The sequence below is a fragment of the Somniosus microcephalus genome, chromosome 11, assembly GCF_052327205.1.
Source record: "Somniosus microcephalus isolate GS21.2 chromosome 11, FLI_Smic_1.0, whole genome shotgun sequence".
Taxonomy (NCBI): Eukaryota; Metazoa; Chordata; class Chondrichthyes; order Squaliformes; family Somniosidae; genus Somniosus; species Somniosus microcephalus.
Window position 1 is genome coordinate 55,364,840 of NC_140997.1, and position 23,839 is coordinate 55,388,678.

Genomic DNA, 23,839 nt, shown 5'->3' on the forward strand with positions numbered 1-23,839 from the left:
CCATTCTGACTTTGACCTATAACATTGTTCCTTCATCGTTGCTGCGTCAAAATCCTGGAACTTCCTACACTGTGGGAGTACCTTCACCACATGGACTGCAGCGGTTCAAGAAGAAGGCTAACCATCACCTTCTCAAGGGTAACTAGGGATGGGCAATAAATGCTGTCCTTGCTAGCGACGCCCATATCCCGAGAATGTATTTTTAAAAATTTGCATACTAAAAGGTCATTGGGTTTGAAACTAGGTAACTTCTGTAACAACACAACCAATCAATGACTCAACAGAACAGGCACATTTAACTAAATGGCCTGCCGGCTTGGAGAGAGATATCCCTGAGTGGTTAGTACAGTCGATTTAGGTTAGGGACAGGGACAAATAGCTAACCTACACAATAAATTAAAATACCTGCTGAGATGCACCTCTTCAGTAACCACGAGAAGCTGTCAATGCCAGGTTAGCTGGTGTGTAATATTAGGAAATGTGTTGGGGGAGGGAGTGGGGGAAGTTATTGCAAGGAATTCAAAAGAACTGGGTCAAGGAACCAAACATTAAGAAGCTATGTAGCTATTCTTGAATAACTGGGCTGCAGGCAAAAAGCATAAGGCACAAGGTCATATTGGATTAAAAAAATAATTGAGGTGTCAAAATCTTGCACTTAAAATGCTTTCTGCATATAAAAATAGAGGATACTTTCTGAAGACCCGTGGTACTTGATTTAAATCCGATGAGTGGACTAGTCTAATAACTCACGAGCAGCTAAGTCCAATTCAGCATGCTGCTGTAGAGGCAGTAGAGGCGGCAGAGAATAAAGAGAGCGGGACCCGAGAACAGCGCAGACCTACAAGGAGTCAGCGGTAGAGGCGGCAGAGAATAAAGAGAGCGGGACCCGAGGACAGTGCGGACCTGCGAGGAGTCGGCGGTAGAGAATAAAGAGAGTGGGACCCGAGGACAGCGTGGACCTCTGGGAGGAGGGGGGGGGTGGAGAAATCGAAGTGTGACATCACAGGAAAGCAGGTAAGTAATTGGTTGGTGAGTATTTCTCTCTTTTTTCTAAACTTGGGCATTGGTTTAAATTAAGAGCCGGATTAAAAACTAAACATAGATAATTGATATTTCAAAGATTGAAAACCTAATTAATTAAATAAAATATAAAATATATGGCTGGGCAGGTGATGTGTGGCAGCTGTTGCATGTGGGAGCTGGTGGACACTAGTGTGATCCACAGCGACAACATCGGCAGTAAGTGTTGGTGGCCCGAGGAACTTCGGCTCCAATTTGATGAGCTGGAGTCCGAGCTTCAGACACTGCGATACATCAGGGAGGGGGAGAGTTACCTGGACACTGTGTTCCAGGAGGCAGTCACAACCCTTAGGCTAAATAATTCAAATTTGGTCTGTTGTCAGGGACAAGAGGGTGTGACTACGAGTGAGGCAGGTACGGGGATCCAGAAGGTAGCATTGGAGGAGCCTCAGCCCTTGCACTTGTCCAACAGATACGAGGTTCTTACTCGCTGTGTGGACGAGAGCAGGGACTGCAAGGAGGATGAGCTAACTGACCACAACATTCAAGTTGGGGGAGTAAAAAGAAATGTAGTAGTGGTAGAGGACATTATAGTTAAGGGGAGAGATACTGTTCTCTGCAGCTGAGAGCGTGAGTCCCGAAGGCTGTGTTGCCTGCCCGGTGCCAGGGTTAAGGACATCTCCTCTGGGCTGAAGAGGATCTTGGAGTGGGAGGGGAAAGGTCCAGTTGTCATGGTCCACGTAGGTACCAATGACATAGGTAGAACAGAGAAAGAGGTTCTGTTGAGGGAGTATGAGCAGCTAAATTAAAAAGCAGAACCACAAAGGTAATAATCTCTGGATTACTACCTGAGCCACGAGCAAATTTGCATAGGGTAAATAAGATCAAAGAGATGAATGTGTGGCTCAAAGACTGGTGTGGGAGAAATGGGTTTGATTCATGGGGCACTGGCGCCAGTACTGGGGTAAGAGGGAGCTGTTTCGTTGGGACGGACTTTACTTGAACCATGCTGGGACTAGTGTCCTGGTGATTCAAATAACTAGGGCTGTAGTGAGGGCTTTAAACTAAATAGTGGGGGGGGGGGCTCAGATGAGCAGGAATTTAAAAAGTCAAAGAGAAAGGAGAAAGCAATAGAGCAGGGTAGCGATGGGGGTAATGGTAACCAGAGTGTGCCAGGAAGGGACAGAACGTATAAAAGTAAGAGTGCATCAGAAAGTGGGGTCAAAGCATGGAAAAATAGTAAAAAGACAAAATTAAAAGCATTAAAAGCATTTGTAACAAGATAGATGAGTTGCCGGCACGAATAGATATAAATGGGTATGATCTGATAGCCATTACAGAGACGTGGTTGCAAGGTGACCAAGGCTGGGAACTGAATATTCAGGGGTATTTGACATTTCGGAAGGATAGACAGAAAGGAAAAGGAGGTGGGGTAGCTCTGTTAATAAAGGGTGAGATCAGTGCAGTAGTGGGAAATGATATTGGCTCAGAAGAGCAAGATGTAGAATCAGTTTGGGTGGAGATAAGAAATAAAAAGGGAAAGAAGTCACTGGTGGGTGTAGTCTATAAGCCCCCTAACAGTAGCCACACTGTTGGACAGAGTATAAATCAGGAAATAATGGAGGCTTGTAAGAAAGGACCCTTGAGTATATCATTTAATTGTAGTGTAATTAGTGGTATTGATTTGATTTAATTTAATTTGAATTAATTAAAGGGTAAGCCATGGCAGCACAGCTTGGCCCCGTGGCATGCTCCTCCTGCACTATGTGGGAAATCAGGAACACTTTCTGTGTCCCTGACGACCATGTGTACGGGAACTGTATCCAGCTGCAGCTACTGGCAGACCGCATTGCGACGCTGGAGCTGTGAATGGATACATTTGCGATGCTGAGGACATCGTTAATAGCACGTTTATGGAGTTGGTCACACCGCAGGTAAAGGCTGCACAGGCAGGAAGGGAATGGGTGACCGCCAGGCAGAGTAGTAGGCGCAGGCAGGTAGTGCAGGGGTCCCCTGTGGCCATCCCCCTCTCAAACAGATATACCATTTTGGATATTGTTGGGGGAGATGGCTTATCGGGGGAAGGCAGCAGTAGCCAACTTCCTGGCACCATGGGTGGTTCTGCTGCACAGGACGGGAGAAAAAAGAACGGGAGAGCTATAGTGATAGGGGATTCTATTGTAAGGGGAATAGATAGGCATTTCTGCGGCCGCAAACGAGACTCCAGGATGGTATGTTGCCTCCCTGGAGCAAGGGTCAAGGATGTCTGAGAGAGGCTGCAGGGCATTCTGGAGGGGGACGGTGAACAGTCAGCTGTCGTGGTGCATATAGGTATCAACGATATAGGTAAAAAATGGGATGAGGTCCTAAAAGCTGAATATAGGGAGTTAGGAGGTAAATTAAAAAATAGGACCTCAAAGGTAGTAATCTCAGGATTGCTACCAGTGCCACATGCTAGTCAGAGTAGAAATAGAAGGATACTTCAGATGAATACATGGCTAGAGGAATGGTGCAAGGGGGAGGGATTCAAATTCCTTGGACATTGGAACCGGTTCTGGGGGAGGTGGGACCAGTACAAACTGGACGGCTTGCACCTGGGTAGGACCAGGGCCGATGTCCTAGGGGGAGTGTTTGCTAGTGCTGTTGGGGAGGGTTTAAACTAAAATGGCAGGGGGTTGGGAACCTGTACAGGGAGACAGAGGAAAGGGAAGCAAGGATAGAAGCAAAAGACAGGAAGGAGAAAAGCAAAAGTGGAAGGCAGAGAAATCAAGGGTGTAAATCAATCAGGGACACAGTAAATAATAATTCTAAAAGGACTAAGAGTGTTAAAAAAACAAGCCTGAAGGCTTTGTGTCTTAATGCAAGGAGCATTCGTAATAAGGTGGATGAATTAGCTACGCAAATAGGTGAAAACGGATATAATATAATTGGGATTACAGAGACATGGCTCCAGGGTGACCAAGGCTGGGAATTCAACATCCAGGGGTATTCAATATTCAGGAAGGACAGGCAAAAAGGAAAAGGAGGTGGAGTAGCATTGCTGGTTAAAGAGGAGGTTAACACAATAGTAAGGAAGGATATTAGCTTTGATGATGTGGAATCTGTATGGGTAGAGCTGAGAAATACCAAGGGGCAGAAAACATTAGTGGGAGTTGTATACAGACCCCCAAACAGTAATGCTGAGGTTGGGGATGGCATTAATCAGGAAATTAGAGATGCGTGCAATAAGGTTACAGCAGTTTTCATGGGTGACTTTAATCTACGTATAGATTGGGCTAAACAAATTAGTAACAATGCTGTGGAGGAGGAATTCCTAGAGTATATATGGGATGGTTTCCTGGACCAATATATCGAGGAACCAACTAGAGATCAGGCCATCTTAGACTGGGTATTATGTAATGAGAAAGGATTGATTAGCAATCTTGTGCGAGGCCCCTTAGGGAGGAGCGATCATAATATGTTAGAATTCGTCATTAAGATGGAGCGTGAAGTAGCTGACTCAGAGACTAGGGTCCTGAATTTAAATAAAGGAAACTACGATGGTATGAGGTGCGAGTTGGCTAGGATGGATTGAGGAACGTTACTTAAAGGGCTGACGGTGGATAGGCAATGACAAACATTTATAGATCGCATGGATGAACTACAGAATTTGTTCATCCCGATCTGGAATAAAAATAAAACAAAAAAGGTGGCGCAACCGTGGCTAACAAGGGAAATTAGGGATAGCATAAGATCCAAGGAGAGGACATATAAATTGGCCAGAAAAAGCAGCAAACCTGAGGATTAGGAGCAGTTTAGGATTCAGTAAAGGAGGACAAAAGGATTAATTAAGAGGGGGAAAATAGAGTATGAGAGTAAGCTTGCTGGTAACATAAAAACTGACTGTAAAAGCTTCTATAGATATGTGAAGAGAAAAAGATTGGTGAAGTTAAGCGTAGGTCCCTTGCAGTCAGAATTAGGGGAATTTATAATGGGGAACAAAGAAATGGCAAACCAATTAAATACATACTTTGGTTCTGTCTTCACAAAGGAGGACACAAATAACCTCCCAGAGATGTCGGGGAACATAGGGTCTAATGAGAGGGAGGAACTGAATGAAATCAGCATTTGTAGGGAAATGGTGTTCGGGAAATTGACGGGATTGAAGGCCGATAAATCCCCAGGGCCTGATAATCCACATCCTAGGGTATTTAAGGAGGTGGCCCTAGAAATAGTAGATGCATTGCTGGTCATCTTCCAAAATTCTATAGATTCTGGCACAGTTCCCATGGATTGGAGGGTAGCTAATGTAACCCCACTATTTAAAAAAGGTGGTAGAGAGAAAACGGGGAATTATAGACTGGTAAGCCTGACATCGGTAGTGGGGAAAATGCTAGAATCCATTATAAAAGATGTAATAGCAGAGCACTTGGAAAACTGACAGGATCGGACAAAGTCAACATGGATTTACAAAAGGTAAATCGTGCTTGACTAATCTACTGGAATTTTTTGAGGATGTAACTGGTAGAATAGATAAGGGAGAACCAGTGGATGTGGTGTATTTGGACTTTCAGAAGGCTTTCGATAAGGTCCCGCATAAGAGATTAGCATGTAAAGTTAAAGCACATGGGATTGGGGGCAAGGTACTGACTTGGATACAGAACTGGCTGGCAGACAGGAAGCAAAGAGTTGGAATAAATGGCTCTTTTTCCGAGTGGCAGGCAGTGACTAGTAGGGTATCGCAGGGATCGGTGCTAGGACCCCAGCTATTCACAATATATATTAATGATCTAGATGAGGGAACTAGATGTAATGGCCCAGAAATTCGGCTCTCCCCGGCTGAGTACGCACGGGGTACTCACCCATAGGCCGAATGGAATTGCTGGTTTCCTGCATGCGCTGCGCATGCGCGGGAAACCGTCACTTCCGATCCTCTGAACGAAGGGGTTCAGAGGTCGAACGCGCGCGCAGGGGAGGCTGCGCGTGCGCTTTGAACTTAGGTTTTTTTCACAGGTTTTCCCGGGAGGGTAAGCCTGCAGGATTTACACATTTAAAAAGCAGGCGTAAGGCCTACTTTTTACAAGGTAAGTGGTCAATTAATTAAAATTAAAACATTTTTCCACAGGTTTATTATTTTTAAATACTTTAAAGCAAGGTAAGTTTATTTTTAGCCCCGTTTTTTTATAAAATTATTTTTTTCAAAAATTTAAATTATTGTTTAAAATAGTTATTTAATGTAATTTATAGTTTATTTAAAAAGTGTGATTTAAAAAAAAATTATTTGAAGGTTTACTGCTATTTTGGGGCCCGTAGTATTCATAAGTTTTCACAGGTCTTCCTGTCAATCTTATGAATGGGCTTTTCCCTTCTCCGATTGGCTGCCCATGGCTCACGTGATCCCAGGGGACGCATCGCACTAACTACGCCGCTGGGACACGCAAGCACAGCGCGCCGACAGCTGGGCCAGGCCCCGGAGCGGAATTCCACGGGAGCCCAGAGCTCAACTGCCGGCGCGCAAGGTAAGTGCAGGTCGGGGGCTTGCACCTGCAGGAAGCCCCCGATCCGAATTTCTGGACCAATATCTCCAAGTTTGCAGACGACACAAAGCTGGGTGGGCGTGTGTGCTGTGAGGAGGATGCTGAGAAACTCCAGTATGATTTGGACAGGTTGGGTGATTGGGCAGATGTATGGCAGATGCAGTATAATGTGGATAAATGCGAGGTTATCCACTTCGGAGGCAAAAACAGGAAGGCAGATTATTATCTGAACGGCAATAGATTCGGAGAAGGGGAAGTGCAACGAGACCTGGGTGTCCTTGTGCACCAGTCGCTGAAGGTAAGCATGCAGGTGCAGCAGGCGGTTAAGAAGGCAAATGGTATGTTGGCCTTCGTAGCGAAAGGATTCGAGTACAGGAACAAGGATGTCTTGCTGCAGTTGTACAGGGCCTTGGTGAGACCACACCTTGAGTACTGTGTGCAGTTTTTGTCGCCTTATCTGAGGAAGGATGTTCTTGCCATGGAGGGAGTGCAGCGAAGATTCACCAGACTGATACCTGGGATGGCAGGAATGACGTATGAGGAGAGATTGGGTCGATTGGGCTTATACTCGCTGGAGTTTAGAAGAATGAGAGGGGATCTCATTGAAACTTATAAAATTCTAACAGGACTAGACAGACTAGATGCAGGGAGGATGTTCCCAATGGCGGGGAGTCCAGAACCAGGTGTCACGGTCTAAAGATAAGGGGTAAGCCATTTAGGACTGAGCTGAGGAATTTCTTCACCCAGAGAATGGTGAACCTGTGGAATTCTCTACCTCAGAAGGCAGTTGAGGCCAATTCATTAAATATATTCAAGAAGGAATTAGATATATTTCTTAAGGCTAAAGGGATCAAGGGATATGGGGAGAAGGCAGGGACAGGGTATTGAGTTTGGATGATCAGCCATGATCTCATTGAATGGCGGAGCAGGCTCGAGGGGCCGAATGGCCTACTCCTGCTCCTATCTTCTATGTTTCTATGTTTCTATGAAAGCAGGGATAGGGTACTGAATTTGGATGATCAGCCATGATCTCATGAAATGGCGGAGCAGGCTCGAGAGGCTGAATCACCTACTCCTGTTCCTATCTTCTATGTTTCTATGTTTCTAACTAAGAAAGTAAAGGATTGTATCAAATTGAAAACAAAGGCATACAATTTGCCAAGATTAGTGGAAGGCCAGAGGATTGGGAAATTTTTAAAAACCAGCAAAGGACGACTAAAATAATAATAAAAAGAGAGAAGATGGATTATGAGAGTAAACTAGCAAAAAATATAAAAACAGATAGTAAGAGCTTCTACAGGTATATAAAAAGGGATCGAGTAGCTAAAGTAAATGTTGGTCCCTTAGAGGATAAGACTGGGGAATTAATAATAGAGAACAGGGAAATGGCGGAGACTTTGAACAAATATTTTGTATCAGTCTTCACGATAGAAGACACTAAAACCATTCCAATAACACATAACCAAGGGGCTATAGGGAGGGGGGAACTTAAAACAATTACCATCACTAAAGAAAAAGTATTTGGTAAAATAATGGGACTAAAGGTGGACAAGTCCCCTGGACCTGATGGTCTGCATCCTAGGGTCTTAAAAGAAGTGGCTGCAGAGATAGTGGATGCATTGGTTGCAATCTACCAAAATTCCCTGGATTCTGGAGAGGTCCCAGCAAATTGGAAAACCGTAAACGTAACATCCCTATTTAAGAAGGGAGGGAGACAGAAAGCAGGAAGCTATAGACCAGTTAGCCTAACATCTGTCATTGGGAAAATGCTGCAGTCCATTATTAAGGAAGCAGTAGCAGGACATTTAGAAAATCATAATATAGTCAAGCAGAGTCAGCATGGTTTTATGAAAGAGAAATCATGTTTGACAAATTTGCTGGAGTTCTTTGAGGATGTAACGAGCAGGGAGGATAAAGAGGAACCAGTGGGTGTGGTGTATTTAGATTTCCAGAAGGCATTCGATAAGGTGCCACATAAAAGGTTACTGCACACGATAAGAGCTCACGGGGTTGGGGGTAATATATTAGCATGGTTGGAGGATTGGCTAACTAACAGAAAACAGAGTCGGGATAAATGGGTCCATTTTCCAGTTGGCAAACGGTAACTAGTGGGGTGCCACAGGGATCAGTGCTGGGGCCTCAACTATTTACAATCTATATTAATGACTTGGATGAAGGGACCGAGTGTAATGTAGCCAAATTTGCTGATGATACAAAGATAGGTGGGTTAGCAAGTTGTGAAGAGGACACAAAGGGCTGCATTTTCTCAATGGAGACCTGCTGGAGGCGGGACTTCTGGTTTCCGGGTTTCAGTCCCGCCCCCAGTGACATCTGGCCAACCCACGCTATTTTCCCTTGATTGGCCTTGTTAAGCCCACCCCACGGGGTTTTGAGAAGCTGTCAAACACTGACAATCTCGGTTCTAAGGTGAGCCCTTGCACGCAGGCTCACCAAGACCTCTCTCCTCAGCAGAAAGCAAATGGCTGCTGTGCCATTCTGTCATCTCTGCCGTTGCGATGAGGCACCTTCAGATCCTCAAAGGTTGATGCCTGCAGAAAGAAGCAAAGGTAAGGAAACTCTTTTCAACACTTTACACTCACCTCTCATACTTACTTGTCCACACCTGCACCCATCACTCACCTCTACAGCTGACATTTCGACCCCTCTCACCTCCGCAGACCCACTGCTCGCCTCGCTGACCCTGGTGAGGTTCGCAACTGTTGGGAAGCCCGAAATTGCATCTGTAAAATGGGGAAAAACCTCAAACAAAACTGCCTGTTAACTATCTGTTAACAGGCAGTTAATTGGCTCTAATCCCCTTCCCGCCTCGAGGAGACGGGTCCCAGCGCGACTCAGGGACCTGCCTCCCGGGAAGATGGCACAGAGGCGGGTTGGGAGTGAGGTCGGTACCCGCTCCCAGTTTCTGTCATTTTCCCAGCAGTCCCGCCTCCATACCCGCCTCCCCAGGGCTGGGAAAATACACCCCCCAGAGAATCTGCAAAGGGATATAGACAGGCTAAGTGAGTGGGCAAAAATTTGGCAGATGGAATATAATGTGGGCAAGTGTGAGGTTATCCACTTTGGCAGGAAAAATATAAAAGCAAATTATTATTTAAATGGAGAGAGATCACAAAATGTTGCAGTACAGAGGGACCTGGGGGTCCTTGTGCATGAAACACAAAAAGTTAGCATGCAGGTACAGCAAGAAATCAGGAAGGCAAATGGAATGTTGGCCTTTATTGCAAGGGGGCTGGAGTATAAAAGCAGGGAAGTCCTGCTACAACTGTACAGGGTATTGGTGAGACCACACCTGGAGTACTGCATACAGTTTTGGTCTCCTTATTTAAGGAGGGATATACTTGCATTGGAGGCAGTTCAGAGAAGGTTCACGAGGTTGATTCCTGAGATGAAGGGGTTGACTTATGAAGAAAGGCTGAGCAGATTGGGCCTATACTCATTGGAGTTTAGAAGAATGAGAGGTGATCTTATTGAAACATATAAGATACTGAGGTGGCTCGACACTAATGGGGGAATCTAGAACTAGGAGGCATAGTTTCAGAATAAGGGGTCACCCATTTAAAACTGAGATGAGGAGGAATTTCTTCTCTCAGAGGGTCATAAATCTGTGGAATTCTCTGCCCCAGAGAGCTGTGGAGGCTGGGTCATTGAATATATTTAAGGTGGAGATAGACAGACTTTTGAACGATAAGGAAGTGATGGGTTATGGCAGGGAAATGGAGCTGAGCCCAAGATCAGATCAGCCATGATCTCATTAAATGGCGGAACAGGCTCGAGGGGTCAAAGGGCCTACTCCTGCTCCTATTTCTTATGTTTTTATGTTCTTATGTAAACAGCCACTTACACCATTTCTCCAGGGTTCCTACCAATCTCATACCATAGTTATGGTGGGATATAGGGAGAAGGGCCTGCAGAGATTAGACGCCAATACATTTAATGATGCACTTTGTTCCTTTGTGGTTTGTTTGCAGTGCAGTTTGAGGCAACCCAAGTGCCTCAGAAATGCGTCAGGGTCCTTTTTGCGTCATGGGTAACTTGATTAGCAATTTACAAATAGGCTCCTGCCTGAAACAGGCAGGCCCCTGGGCTACCCATACGGAGACCCCGATCAAAATGGCTGCAGGCGGGAACAGAGTGGGAATGGGGCAGTAAAGTATTTTGCTGCATTTTCTGTGACACTACTGCCCCATTCCTGCTGGGCGGAGGGAGTGAAAATTGGGGACATGGAATTTTGTGCTGTGGGTGAGTGTATTTCAGTAACAGTAATGCAAATACTCGAGCTCATTTTCCCTCACTCTCGTTCCTCCTGGTCCACAAGGAAACAAAAAGGATTAAAAATGACTTTGTTTTCTGGGCCTTCTCTGGTTCCAGATCCGCTTGCCGTCAGATTTTAGTTAAAGTTCTTTGTTAAAATTGTGTCAGGGTCCTAATTGTGTCATAAGTCCCCGATTTTAATGTATTCATGGATCCCCCCATCTGTCGGCAGCGGACGCAGTGCAAATGCAACACATAGTTTAGCACTGAGCATTACAGACAAGGAGGCCTGGGTATTCTTTCTCCCACCATATGTGCGGAGGGGCAGATCTTTGACCTGCATATGAGATCCCAGCATATCCCTGTCCCATTTTCATGGGGCGGGGCTAATTTTCTATACAAGGCGTGTGTGGAGCGCTCTCCTCACTCCTGACAGGCTTACTGCCACTGCCCTCCCCAGTCTGTAGTGCATAAAATGTTGCAACTGCTTATATGGGCAGGTGACTTGAGTAAATCATTATCACAGAGGCAGCAGCAGGAATACTCAAGAATGTCAGTAGGAGGAGCAGCCTCGGGGGTTTCAGCTGTGGTATGAGCCCCAGATTCTCAGATGAAATAAGAGCAAGAAGGAAACATCTCCTAGGGACAACGGCCAGGAAGCCAGAGAAGAGGGTAGTGCATAAGTTATAAAAGGAGGTGGCTCAGGCAGTCAATGCCACCTCCACCACCCACCAAATGACCACACAGTGCCAAGAAAGATTTTATGACCTTATGAGGATGACCAAGGTGAGTGAAGACCCATGTACCCAAATACATCCTGAGACAAGTTAGCAGCATGACTCACCTGCATGCCTACCATAGCCTCATGACCTGCAACAATACTCCGTTACCACGGTACCACTATGCCTTCTCCCAGTGCCTGAGATCAAGAGTGGTAGTGTGTGGTAATGCTGTACATTTAAATGATCATTCTTACTGGTAGTGTCATTGAGGAGGTTGTCAAACAGAGCCTTTAATGCCACATAGGTTCCATCCAACCCTGGACCTGGGGGATTCCTGTTGCTTGATAAAAGTCAAGTCCTTGCTCTCTCTGCTTTGCTGGGTCCATAGGGAAGGATATAAACCACGATGGTCACCTAAGCAGTGCATCTTAACCTGCGAAATGTGGTGATACCAGATTACCGCCCTTATGGTTCAGGCAAAAATATGCTCCACTGTACCTTAAACACTTCAGTTCAAAAGGTATCTCCTGGTTAGTTTTCACTGAGAGCTTATGTGGAAATGGTAGTATAAATAATAGCTCAGAAACAAATGAAAGGAAGAGAGTGGAGTAATAATCAGAAATTGAACTTTAGGCACTACAGGTAAAGGGAAAACTAATAGATGTAAAGTAAGGACTAGGGCAGCAGGCGGATGGAAACATCACCACCTCCAAGGTCCCCTCCAAGTCACACACTATCCTGGCGTAGAAGTATATCGCCGTTCCTTCATTGTCACTGGGTCAAAATCCTGGAACTCCCTACCTAACAGCACTGTGGGAGTGCCTTCACCGCACGGACTGTAGCGGTTCAAGAAGGCGGCTCACCACCACCTTCTCAAAGGCAATTAGGAATGGGCAATAAATGCTGGCCTCGCCAGCAATGCCCACATCCCATAAACTAATAAAAAAAAATTAAACCAGGAGAGTGAAAAAAGAAACAAGTGAGTAAAACATTAGAGCAGAAGGACAGATTAGGGTGTCTGGCCCAAATAAGCAATCTTTATACAAACGCACAAAAAATAAGGAACAAATTGAATGCATTACAGGCACAAATTCAAAATCATGAGGGGTCAAAATCACAGGTGTTCAAAATCATGAGGGGTCTAGACAGGGTAGATAGAGAGAAACTGTTCCCATTGGCAGAAGGGTCGAGAACCAGAGGACACAGATTTAAGGTGATTGGCAGAAGAACCGAAGGCGACATGAGGGAAAACATTTTTACGCAGCGAGTGGTTAGGATCTGGAATTTACTGTGAAAGGGTGGTGGAGGCAGATTCAATTGTGACATTCAAAAGGGAGTTGGATAAGTATCTGAAGGAAAAAAAATTGCTTGCCTACGGGGAAAGGGCGGGGGAGTGGGACTAACTGAAATGCTCTTGCTGGCATGGGCTCAACGGGCCAAATGGCCTCCTTCTGTGCTGTCATCATTCTATGATTCTGTGATTCACTGCTGCTACTGTGAACACAGTATATTCACCAATTACCTCACAGGAATACTGACAACAACCAGAACTTCTCTCTTTGTCATTAATTATATGTTTTTAACCATAAGCATTGCATCTGCATAAGTTTGCATCACTTCTCACTGACTTTTACATATGATAGATATTAAATATTACAAAGATCTTTAATTTTTATGAAACTGCACAGTGTTTAGGTATTTTTACAGTAACAGCAACTCTCATAGTAGAGCAAAGTATTCTTAATGATGGTTTTTATCTCCCAGAGATGTGTACAGCTTTTGTGTCTGATCTTGTAGCTGTTCGAAAGTGGCTGGTGAGGTTTCCCTGTACAATCCAATTGATATATTGTGTATTACAAAGGGAGATGACTGCGGTTTGTTTCTACTCCTGGTCTTACATCTCTCATCCTGTCCCCACACACAAACCTTAGAACTGAACACCGCTGATCATGCTCCACACTTCATTGCCAAGAAAACACTTCTCTCTCCCTCAGATGGGTATTTGCTGACTTTGATTTTGTGAATTACTGATCAGTACTTTAAAAACATCTTTAATAGTATTATGCACGATGGGAGAAGCTGTTTAATATGTACCCACTATTGTATCATCCTGTATTTACAACTACCTGTACTACATCTCACATGTCATGGCCCCTGGGTAGACCGGGGCCTGAAGTGCAGTTTCTGATTTTTGAACAACTGGGCAGAGCATTTGCCGCACAAACTACGCCTATTTGCTATCCAATTTTGGTTAGGGTGCTACAACCAGCGTTGGACCCCAATTTACATATGCGGAATACCTAAAACCTGTTTCAGACATGTGTCCTGCATACCTAGAATTCGGCAGCCTGCACACTACCGGGTGAGATCGAGTGCGGAAGATCGCGACCCAAAATTCATCCCCCACAACGGCGTTTTAACACCAAAATTATGGGTGCAACAATGTTCAATTTTTCCTCCATGGACTGTAGTTCTAGTCTACCTGGTGGTAAGCCCAAGCAGTATGAAGGGGGCTGCTGCAAGGGCCATGATATTATTGTATTTTTGATACTCTATACAAAATACTCTAGCAATATACAATGCACTGTAATTCACTCTATTTAGAACGTACACAAGGTGGGAGAACTTGGTGGTGCAATGGTTTAACACATTGTCCTTCTACTTCTGAGACCAGCATACAAATCCAGGCCAGAATGATGGGCTGGAAGTTTCCTCTTGGTAACGTCTGTAAGAGCCATACATGAAATAAATTAGGCTAGACTCAAACCAGTTCCTACCAGGTGCAAATAAGAGTGCAAATAGGAGCACAGAGCACCACAGGTGAGGCCTGCAGAGAGTTAAACAGAGCGGCGGTGGCAGAATCAGCAGGGATAAAAGGAGCGGGGAAGAGGGAGAGAGAGCAAAAGGTATTAAGGAGTGATGTCACAGGACAGCAGGTAGGTGATTGATTGGTGAGTATTACAACATTTTTTTTCTCTAAGCTAGGCAGTGGTTTAAACCAAGAGCTCGGGGACTACAACTATTACTTTCTTAAATTAACAACTTAACTAGATAAACTAATTAATTAATATAACTATAAATAATCATTTGATTAAAAACTTTAACTAATTAAATTAATTCAGGCTATCAATAAGCAAATAAATAAAAAAGACTAGAGATGGCAGGGCAGGCTATGTGTCGGGACGGTAGTATGTGGGAGTTTGTGGATAGCGAGACTGTGCCAGATTCCTACATCTGCAGGAAATGTCTCTGCCTTCAGTCACTTGGCTCAGAGTTATTGAGCTGGAGTCCGAGTTAGAGACACACCGAAACATAAGGGAGGGGGAGGAATTTCTAGATAGTTTTATCCAGAAAACAGTCGCACCCCAGAGGAAAGCACAGGTTCAGGAAAGGGAGGGTGTGACTGTTAGAGAGCCGGGTAGCAAGGACTTAGGAGATTAGAAATGAGATAGCTGCATTTAAAATAAAGAGGAGAAATATCAAATAAACTAATCAAACTCAAAGAGGATAAACCCCCTGGTCTGGATGGATTACATTCGTGCATTTAAAAAGAATCTAGGGACGAGATAGCAGAGGCATTACTACACATATTTAATAATTTGTTAGAACAAGGTGTAGTGCCAGAGGACTGGCGGATAGCAAATTTAATACCTATATTTAAGAAAGGAGATAGAACCTGTCCAGGGAACTATAGACCAGTCAGCTTAACATCGGTGGTAGGAAAAATAATGGAATCCCTACTAAAGGGGAAAATAGAAGAACATCTAGAAACCAAAAATATAATAATGAATAGTCAGCATGGATTTCAAAAGGGAAAGTCTTGCTTGACCAACCTCATTGAATTTTTTGAAGAGGGAACAGAGAGGGTAGACAAAAGTAATGCAGTAGATGTCATTTATCTAGATTTTCAATAAGCCTTCGATAAGGTACCACATAATAGACTAAAGAATAAGGTTACAGAATGCGGATTTAGGGGCTAAGTAGCAGAATGGATAACTAGCTGGCTTCAAGACAGAAAGCAGAGAGTGGGGGTAAAGGGTAGCTATTCAGAGTGGCCGAAGGTGGGATGTTGTGTTCCACAAGGATCAGTGCTGGAACCACTGTTGTTCACAATTTATATTAACAATTTAGACTTTGGAATCAAAAACACAATTTCTAAATTTGCAGATGACACCAAATTGGGGGGATAGTCAATACTGAGGAGGACTGCAACAAATTACAAGAAGACATTGATAAACTTGCAGAATGGGCATATAATTGGCAAATGAAATTCAATACAGATAAATGTGAGGTATTACATTTTGGTAAGAAAAATAGGGAGGTCACATATTACTTGGAAAATACAAATCTAAATGGGGTAGAGGAGCAAAGGGATCTCGGAGTACAAATACACAAATCACTGAAAGTAGCGACACAGGTTAACAAGGCCATAAACAAAACCAAGAACTAGGGTTTATTTCTAGAGGGATTGAATTGAAAAGTAGAGAAGTTATGCTAAACTTGTATTAAACCTTGGTTAGACCACACTTGGAGTACTGCATACAATTCTGGTCGCCATATTATAAAAAGGATATAGAGGCACTGGAGAGGGTGCAAAAAAGATTTACAAGGATGATACCAGAAATGCGAGGGTATACCCATCAGGAAAGGATGCAAAGATTGGTGGGGGGAATTTTCCCAGCCCTGGGGAAGCAGGTATGGAGGCGGGACTGCCGGGAAAATGGCAGAAACTGGGAGCGGGTACCGAACCCGCTCCCAACCCGCCTCCATGCCATCTTCCCAGGAGGCGGGTCCTCGACTCACGCAGGGACCCGTTTCCTCAAGGCAGGAAGGGGATTAGAGCTAATTAACAGGCAGTTTTGAGGCTGATCCCCATTTTACCCCTGCAAGTGCGGGCTTCCCGACGGCTGCGAACCTCACCAGGGTCAGCGAGGCGAGCAGTGGGTCTGCGGGGGTAAGAGAGATGAAAAGTCTGCTGTAGAGGTGAGTGATGGGTGCAAGTGTGGAGAGGTAAGTATGAGAGATGAGTGTAAAGTGTTGGAAAAAGTTTCCTTACCTTTGTTTCTTCCTGCAGGCTTCAACCCTTGGGGATCCGGAGGTGCCTCATCTCAATGGCAGTGATGACAGAATGGCTGCTGCATTCTCAGATGCAGCAGCCATCTGATTTCTGCTGAGGAAAGAGGTTTTGGTGAGCCTTCTGTGCAAAGGCTCACCTTAGAACAGAGATTATCAGTGTTTGACAGCTGACAATTCATCAGTCAAAAATGTTTCGACAGATGAAACATCATACGCTGTCGTCCTGTCACTGGCTTTCCCTTAATCGGCTGGCAAGGTCAATCAACGGAAAATAGCGTGGCTTAGCCAGACATCGTTGGGGGCGGGACTGACACCCGAAAACCAGCAGTCCCGCCCCCAACGCGCCCCCATTGACAAAATCCTGCCCTGGGTCTCTTTTCTCTTGAAAAGAGAAGGCTGAGGAGAGACCTAATAGAGATCTTTAAAATTATGAACGGTTTTGATAGAGTAGACACGGAGAGAATGTTTCCACTTGTGGGAAAGAGCAAAACTAGAGGCTATCAATATAAGATAGTCACAAAGAAATCAAATAGGGAATTCAGAAGAAACTTCTTTACCCAGAGAGTGGTGAGAATGTGGAACTCGCTACCACAGGGAGTGGTTGAAGCAAATAGTATAGATGCATTTAAGGGGAGGCTAGATAAGCATATGAGGGAGAAGGGAATAGAGGGTTATGCTGATAAGAGTTAGATGAGGAAAGACAGGAGGAAGCTCGAGTGGAGCATAAACGCCGGCATCGACTGGTTGGGCTGAATGGTCTGTGTCTGTGCTGTGCATCCTTTGTAATCCTAAGTTCTACAGGGAGCTTTTTTTTACATCTAGCTGCTGCATCATTTGGGAGTCCGTAATGCTGATGCAAGGGTGAAAACCTGTTCCATTCTCCATCATTAACATTCTTGACCTTAATCAACACAAAAATCTAAAAATGGTTCTATTGTGCAAATTCAGTGAAATCGTGCTCCCAGAATGGAACCTTGGTAGATGGGAGCACAATCGGCGAATCGGGGCTACAGTGTTATCGCCTTTATCTCTAACTTGCGCTCCTGTCTAGTGAGCCTCTGTTCCAGGAGCTCAGCCTTGCTTAATTCGCCTTTATATTTCCTGCAGCAATACTACATACAAGCTGTTTTGTTGCCCTGTACCTTCTGGAAATGATGCCCCTGTGAATTATATGTCCTTACACCACAATGTGCAAATTATTTTCTGTAATCTTGCACATACCATCAGAGGGGTGAAATTGAACTTTGGCGGGTGTGAAAAGCTGGCGGACGGTTTGCTAGCGCCCATTTTACGTCCCTGCCGAAGTTGAATTTCATCCTCAAATGCCCGAAATGTAGTTAAATCCATGAGGTAATACACCCAGCTGACTTCATTAACCTTAGCTGCCTGTGTAGGCATCTCTCCATGCAGCATTTTACATGTTGATCGCCACCAGTAAAATGTTAACAGAAAATTCTGTTCCTAAACTATCAAGACCCACAGTGCAGCAAGGCCCCCCGAGAAATTAATGGAAGCTTCGTACCAAATCAGTTGAAAATCATTGGACTGAATGTTTCTGCTAGAGTGACAGACAGCATGTGGAGTTGCACAATACCCCATTTAGCATCGTAAACAAAAATCAAATTCAACCAATCAATTCACTAGAACAATCAACCATTCTCTTGACTTTAAAATGACACCAATGCACTTGTGATGAACTAAGCATTAGAGACACGGACAATACAAATTGTACCATCCATAAATCCAGTCTCACATCATAGTATCCTGTATCATCTCTCATGTTTGCATTACTATACAGCCTAGTATCTCTATATCCAGCTCACAGTGGTATCAGTGTACAGTCCTGTCTCACAAAGGCATTAGTTGCTAATGTATAGCCTAGTATCTCTGTATCCTATCACACATTGGCATTCCTGTACAGCCTAACATCTCTGTATCCTGTCACATATTGTACTAAAGTATAACTTAGTATCCCTATAACATGTCTCACATTGGCACTGTGTCGAATTTTCTGCATAATCTTGTTACTCACCAGGTTGACGAGCTCGTGGTAGCAGATCTGGCCCTGCTCATTGCTCTGTACAAGAGCAAACAGCATCTCAAGTTTGGTGGGGTCCAGCTGTAATTCATGGCTCTGAAGCAGATTGGAAAAGTGCTCCACAGCAATGAAACCAGTATTCTCTGGATCCAGCTGCAAGACATACCAAGGAAGGACAATTAGAGCATTTTCAATCATTACTGTTTGTTACTTTGTTTATTTAAGCCCACCATCCCACCAATTATAAGTTATTATTTCCCTCCAACTTTAGCCCATCAACATAATACATTAATTCTTCAACAAAAAGAAAAAACACATGACCTGTTCCAAAGCCTCTGTCAATGACATTTCTATTAGAGCCCACATTCGGGTTGACTTACCCTCCAATTTTCCCTTCTTCCTTAGGGGATGCACTACACTTTCATTTGGCACCTCCCCAGATGGCCAACTGAAAATGGGGTCTCACCCTGTGGGAAATCATGGCAAAAACCAACATCCTTCTTAATGGTGTGGTACATCAGTGGGGATTTCTGCCCCACTTCCAGCGAAGTAATGCCAGCAGAGAACCAGCAACTCTGAAGAGTCTCCCGGCCATAATCGCATTCTTTTGTATAATTACATTTGCAAATATTTTAAATGTATTTCTCAGGTCTGAATATGTGAACTCACCTAAGTGAGCAATAATATTGTTCAGCAACTGAATACTTTCCTAGCACATCTTAGTACTTAGAGCAACATCTACAATAAGAAAACATCTTTGTTAAGGATACTTTAAAGATCTTTTTTATGCTATGTTGAGCCATCAATTTTTTCCATAGTTCTTTTAATATCAAGGTTTCATTGATTTTAGGATTCAAGCTTCCAAGATTTTGGAGTTTCCGCTCAGAGACCATAAAAAGCACCTATTCATTAACAAAAATCAGATGCAGAACTCCTCCCCAGAGCAATTAATCAGCCAAATTATGGGATAATGGATGGCTATATCTACTATATCACCAGAGATACAGACACAACACCCACCACTACAAAATACGAGCACATACTTAATCACTAGATCACCAAGGAATACAAATACCTTACCATCGCTCCCCCGCCCCCCTTAGACCTCTAAGAATTAAGAACACAATCTTTCTCCTATGAGACCACCAGGTACAAGACCCTCTCCAACTCGGCTATAATGCTCTGCAGACACAAACTCCGATCTCCACTAGACCTCAAGAAAGAATGGTTACATAATCTAGCCTTAGCCCAGTATGGAGTACGGACACAACTCCTATCACAACTAAACCGCAGAAACTAATTTGTATTATTTTAACAAACAACCGTGTGATTGTAATATTGAGCAATACAAACCAGTAAGGTCCCAGATTGAACAAGTGTAATGTATTGAATTAACCAATGATAATTGGGGTGGTGGTTGGGCATTTTAATTGACCTCAGCATCTCAAGGCTAGAAAGGCAGAAAAAAAATCAGACAGTGTTCTTGCATCTGGCCACTATCCAGTATCTCTGCTGGAATTGTGTAATATGAAATTCCCTCCCTAAACCTCTCCACCTCTCTACCACTCTTTCCTCCTTTAAGACGCTATTAAAACCTACCTCTTTGACCAAGCTTTTGGCCATCTGCCCTACTGTCTCTTTATTTGGCTCCTGTGAAGCCCTTTTGGAACGTTTTACTACATTAAAGGCACTATATAAATGCAAGTTGTTGTTGTAGATGTCAGGTACGGATAGTATAGAGCTCAGATGTGATAGCCTCTGTGATAGAATAGCCTTACTGGTTTTGTCCAAGCTTACATGGGAAGAATGACCACTTAAGCGAAATACCAAATATCACCTCATGAAATCCCAGCCCAGTATGAGTCTCCATCTTCAGGAAAGGAGAAGGCAAGAAAGTTAGGGGATAAAATGCCCAAACAAATCTCATTTTGGTGCTGTAGGTCTAGCTATTCTCATGTTCATTCATCAATTACCATGACGACAAATAGCTCTTGACAAGAAACACAAAGTGCCACCCACGTGAGAGTCATTTTCTCCTATTATTGTTTTTATTTTATTTTTCGCAGTCTAAATTTTTCTATACCCACCGTGACAACATTTGTGCAAGTGTAGTTCAGTGCAGCAAAGCATGGAGGAACTCTACTTTGTATGGTCAGCTTGAAAAGGAATGGTCTGAAATCAGGCATGCAAGACCTGTAAAATCTAATGATGTAATGGATTTCCCCTTGGCAGAAATTTGGTCCATATGTGTGTTTGTTTTGTCCAAGATGGGGCTGGTTTACAATCTGGTTTGTTGGCTGGTTTAGCTGGATTATGTGTTCAGGTGCCGTCTGCTTATTGTCATGATTTGCTGACGTAGGACCTGGAATATGTTCAGCTCCGAATGTTAGCTTGGCTCACATTTGGACTGAGATACAAGCCTTTCTGCACAAAGTATTAACAGACATTTGGGATGTCATGCACACTAGTTTCTTCCGCCTAGGCGCTCGTATGGCTGCTCTGCAAAACCCTGTACAGTTTGACTAGGAACCTCTTTGGCAGGACAGCAGCTCTCTGGTCAGCATCATGCCTGTAGTAGTGTGAAGTGCAAAATACACATCATTTGAAATGACAACAGGCGGCTTCAAGTGAGACAACACAAAGTTTTGCTGTTCCCTGGGGCAATTCAAACAGCAGAAGTTGACAACATGATGTAGTTTTTTCTACTATGATTAACATAACAATGATCATTGCTATTGTGTTGTTCCTGTTGATTTAAAAAAAACACGTTTATAATATTGCTTTCAGCAGATTTCACATTGTGTATTTCTGAATTTTTGTGGGAGAATTGTTCTTAAATCCGACTATAACCTGGTGTTGTGTGACTTCTTACATTTGTCCACCCCAGTCCAACTCCGGCATCTCCACACCATAAATCCGATTAGCAAGGCTTTCTCTTATCACTGCCAGGACATATCTTATCTTCTTTCTGGCTGCTAGAATTCCACACTTCTTTAAAATATCAATATGTATGCTGTTCTATGTAGCCAAGTTATGAAGCCTGCAATATAAAAGTGTTACACGCTTATGTAGTACTTGTGGGAGAGCCCATCCAGAGTGATGTACACATCAAAATCCTTGTTTCAGGAGGCCAAATGTATAAACAATGCTGTTTCTGGTTACTTAGAATTACATAGAAGTTACAGCACAGAAACAGGCCATTCGGCCCAACCGGTCTATGCCGGTTTTTATGCTCCACACGAGCCTCCTCCTGGCCTGCTTCATCTAACTCTATCAGCATATCATTCTACTCTTTTCCCCCTCATGTACTTATATAGCCTCCCCTTAAATGCAACTATGCTAATCACCTCACCCACTCCATGTGGTAGGAAGTTCCACATTCTAACCACTCTCTGGGTATGATTGAAGAAAATCATGGCCAAACTCAAGGACAGGGATTGGATTTGGTTATTTAAGGTTGAGGTTGTCACCTGAGATGCTGCCCATTTGGATGGGTTTAAAAAATATGAAAATAAAATCATTGTGCTGCAGAGCTTTAAGAGTTTGTTCCAACAAAATTAGATGTGCATATCACCAATTCATTTTGTAAACTCATGAAGAATATCTTAGGGTAAATAATTATATTACTGTGATCTAACGCAACTAACATGATTAATAACTATTAAAAAATGAAACTGATATACCAAAGATAAAATGCAAATAATTACAGAAGTTATTCAAGATATTTTGTTACCTCTGTACTCTTCTATTTGAGGGTAGTGAAAAGGTGTCCTCAGGGATGGTTTCTGGTCATAACCAGACTACCTAAGGATTCATGCGTTCATTTAGTCCTCTTGTTGAAAGAGCCAATCCGACATCAACTGACTCCAAATGAAAGCATTGAGATTAGAGATTGGAAAACTTGAAGCTACCTTAAGAATTTGATGTTTGGTATTTGAAATTAGCTGCGTATTCAGGAAGTAGAAACCTTTGCAGTTGCTTGATATAGTCTATAGAATTGTATCTGGATGATCTGATTTCAGTGTAAGTGCAAACCACCACTATGAAAATATGTCTGGCAGATTGCACCTTGTGATTTCAGAAGAAAGGGCTAAAGGTAGAGCCATCAAAGGAAAAGCTATCGAAGATAATACAAGAAAGATGAAGGAATTGTGTCTTTGAACAATTGAAGAAACACGATTTCCATTGCCCAGTTGAAGGTATGGAAGTGATCAAGGGGACTAGAAGTTGTGAACACTGAGTGGATGGAATTTGAAAAGGGAAATCATTAGCAAAACAGTGGCTAAGGTTGGATGTTGAGCCAAGGAGGTCATTGTATAAAGCGAGCACAGAGTCATGGGAAACCCCTGAGATGATGGAAAAAAGAAACAGTGAATGGGCCTGTTACAGTTAAGCGTTTTTTTCCAACATCTGCTGTTGTGTTCACACCTAAACAAAAATATCAATAAGCAGAAGAGTCATTTATAAACTTGAGTCTTGTTCACCTCAATGTACAGGTTTAGCATGTCCAGGTCTAACAGTTAATTCCTAAATATATGGTTGAAAAGTTATCCTTACCAAAGGGGCCAATACAAACAGATCACATCATGGGCTTTGGAGAGATCCAAAGCAATGACAGAGGAATCACCAAAGTGTTCAAGGGTAGAGTTCCAGAGATGTGTAAAATAGAAAAGATGCATAAATCATAAAGGATTCTCCCTCCTCCTCCATATTCCTCTTCCTCTGTTTTGTCCACAGGCACCTTTACCTTGTGGATTGGTTCCCGGGAGAGAGATACCCAAACAGAGACCAGCAAGCTTTGTGTGCCACTCTCCTCTGTTTTTACTGCAATCTGGTACCACTTGTCCTGGAAATCCGTGGAAGGTTGATTCAGGAGGGGGTTCAGGGCAGGTCCGGGAAATGTCAATATCTGCACTCAAATTAATAGACAGGTGCAACTGAAGTAAGAGGAAAGTAGATAATTCTTCAGAAGTTTTCAAATACAAAAAAATTATAGAGATGATTCTGTGAACGTGTGTGGTTCTATCACAAAGCAAATCCAAAGGAGATTTTGCGGACTCCCACCAGATGGAAATGGGGCGCTGTCACCCCGAAAATGGTGGAGAATGGCTTTCCGCCCAGTTCCCACCATCACTGTGGTCACCACAATTTTCCCCCGGGCCTAATGCTCAGTGGCCAGAGCCCCAAGTCAGGGG

General features: G+C 43.6%; 1 protein-coding gene across 2 annotated transcripts in view; it reads right to left on the reverse strand.

Annotated features, from left to right (window-relative positions):
* Nucleotides 1-23,839, reverse strand: part of rhbdl1 (rhomboid, veinlet-like 1 (Drosophila)) — a 300,633-nt gene that overhangs the window by 244,144 nt on the left and 32,650 nt on the right. The window contains exon 2 of one of the 2 annotated variants that reach the window (XM_086000695.1): nucleotides 18,639-18,797. In XM_086000695.1, coding sequence (XP_085856821.1) covers nucleotides 18,639-18,797 — 159 coding nt within the window. Of the gene's footprint in view, nucleotides 1-18,638; nucleotides 18,871-23,839 lie in introns of those variants that run through there. The other variant, XM_086000694.1, reaches the window with a different exon arrangement.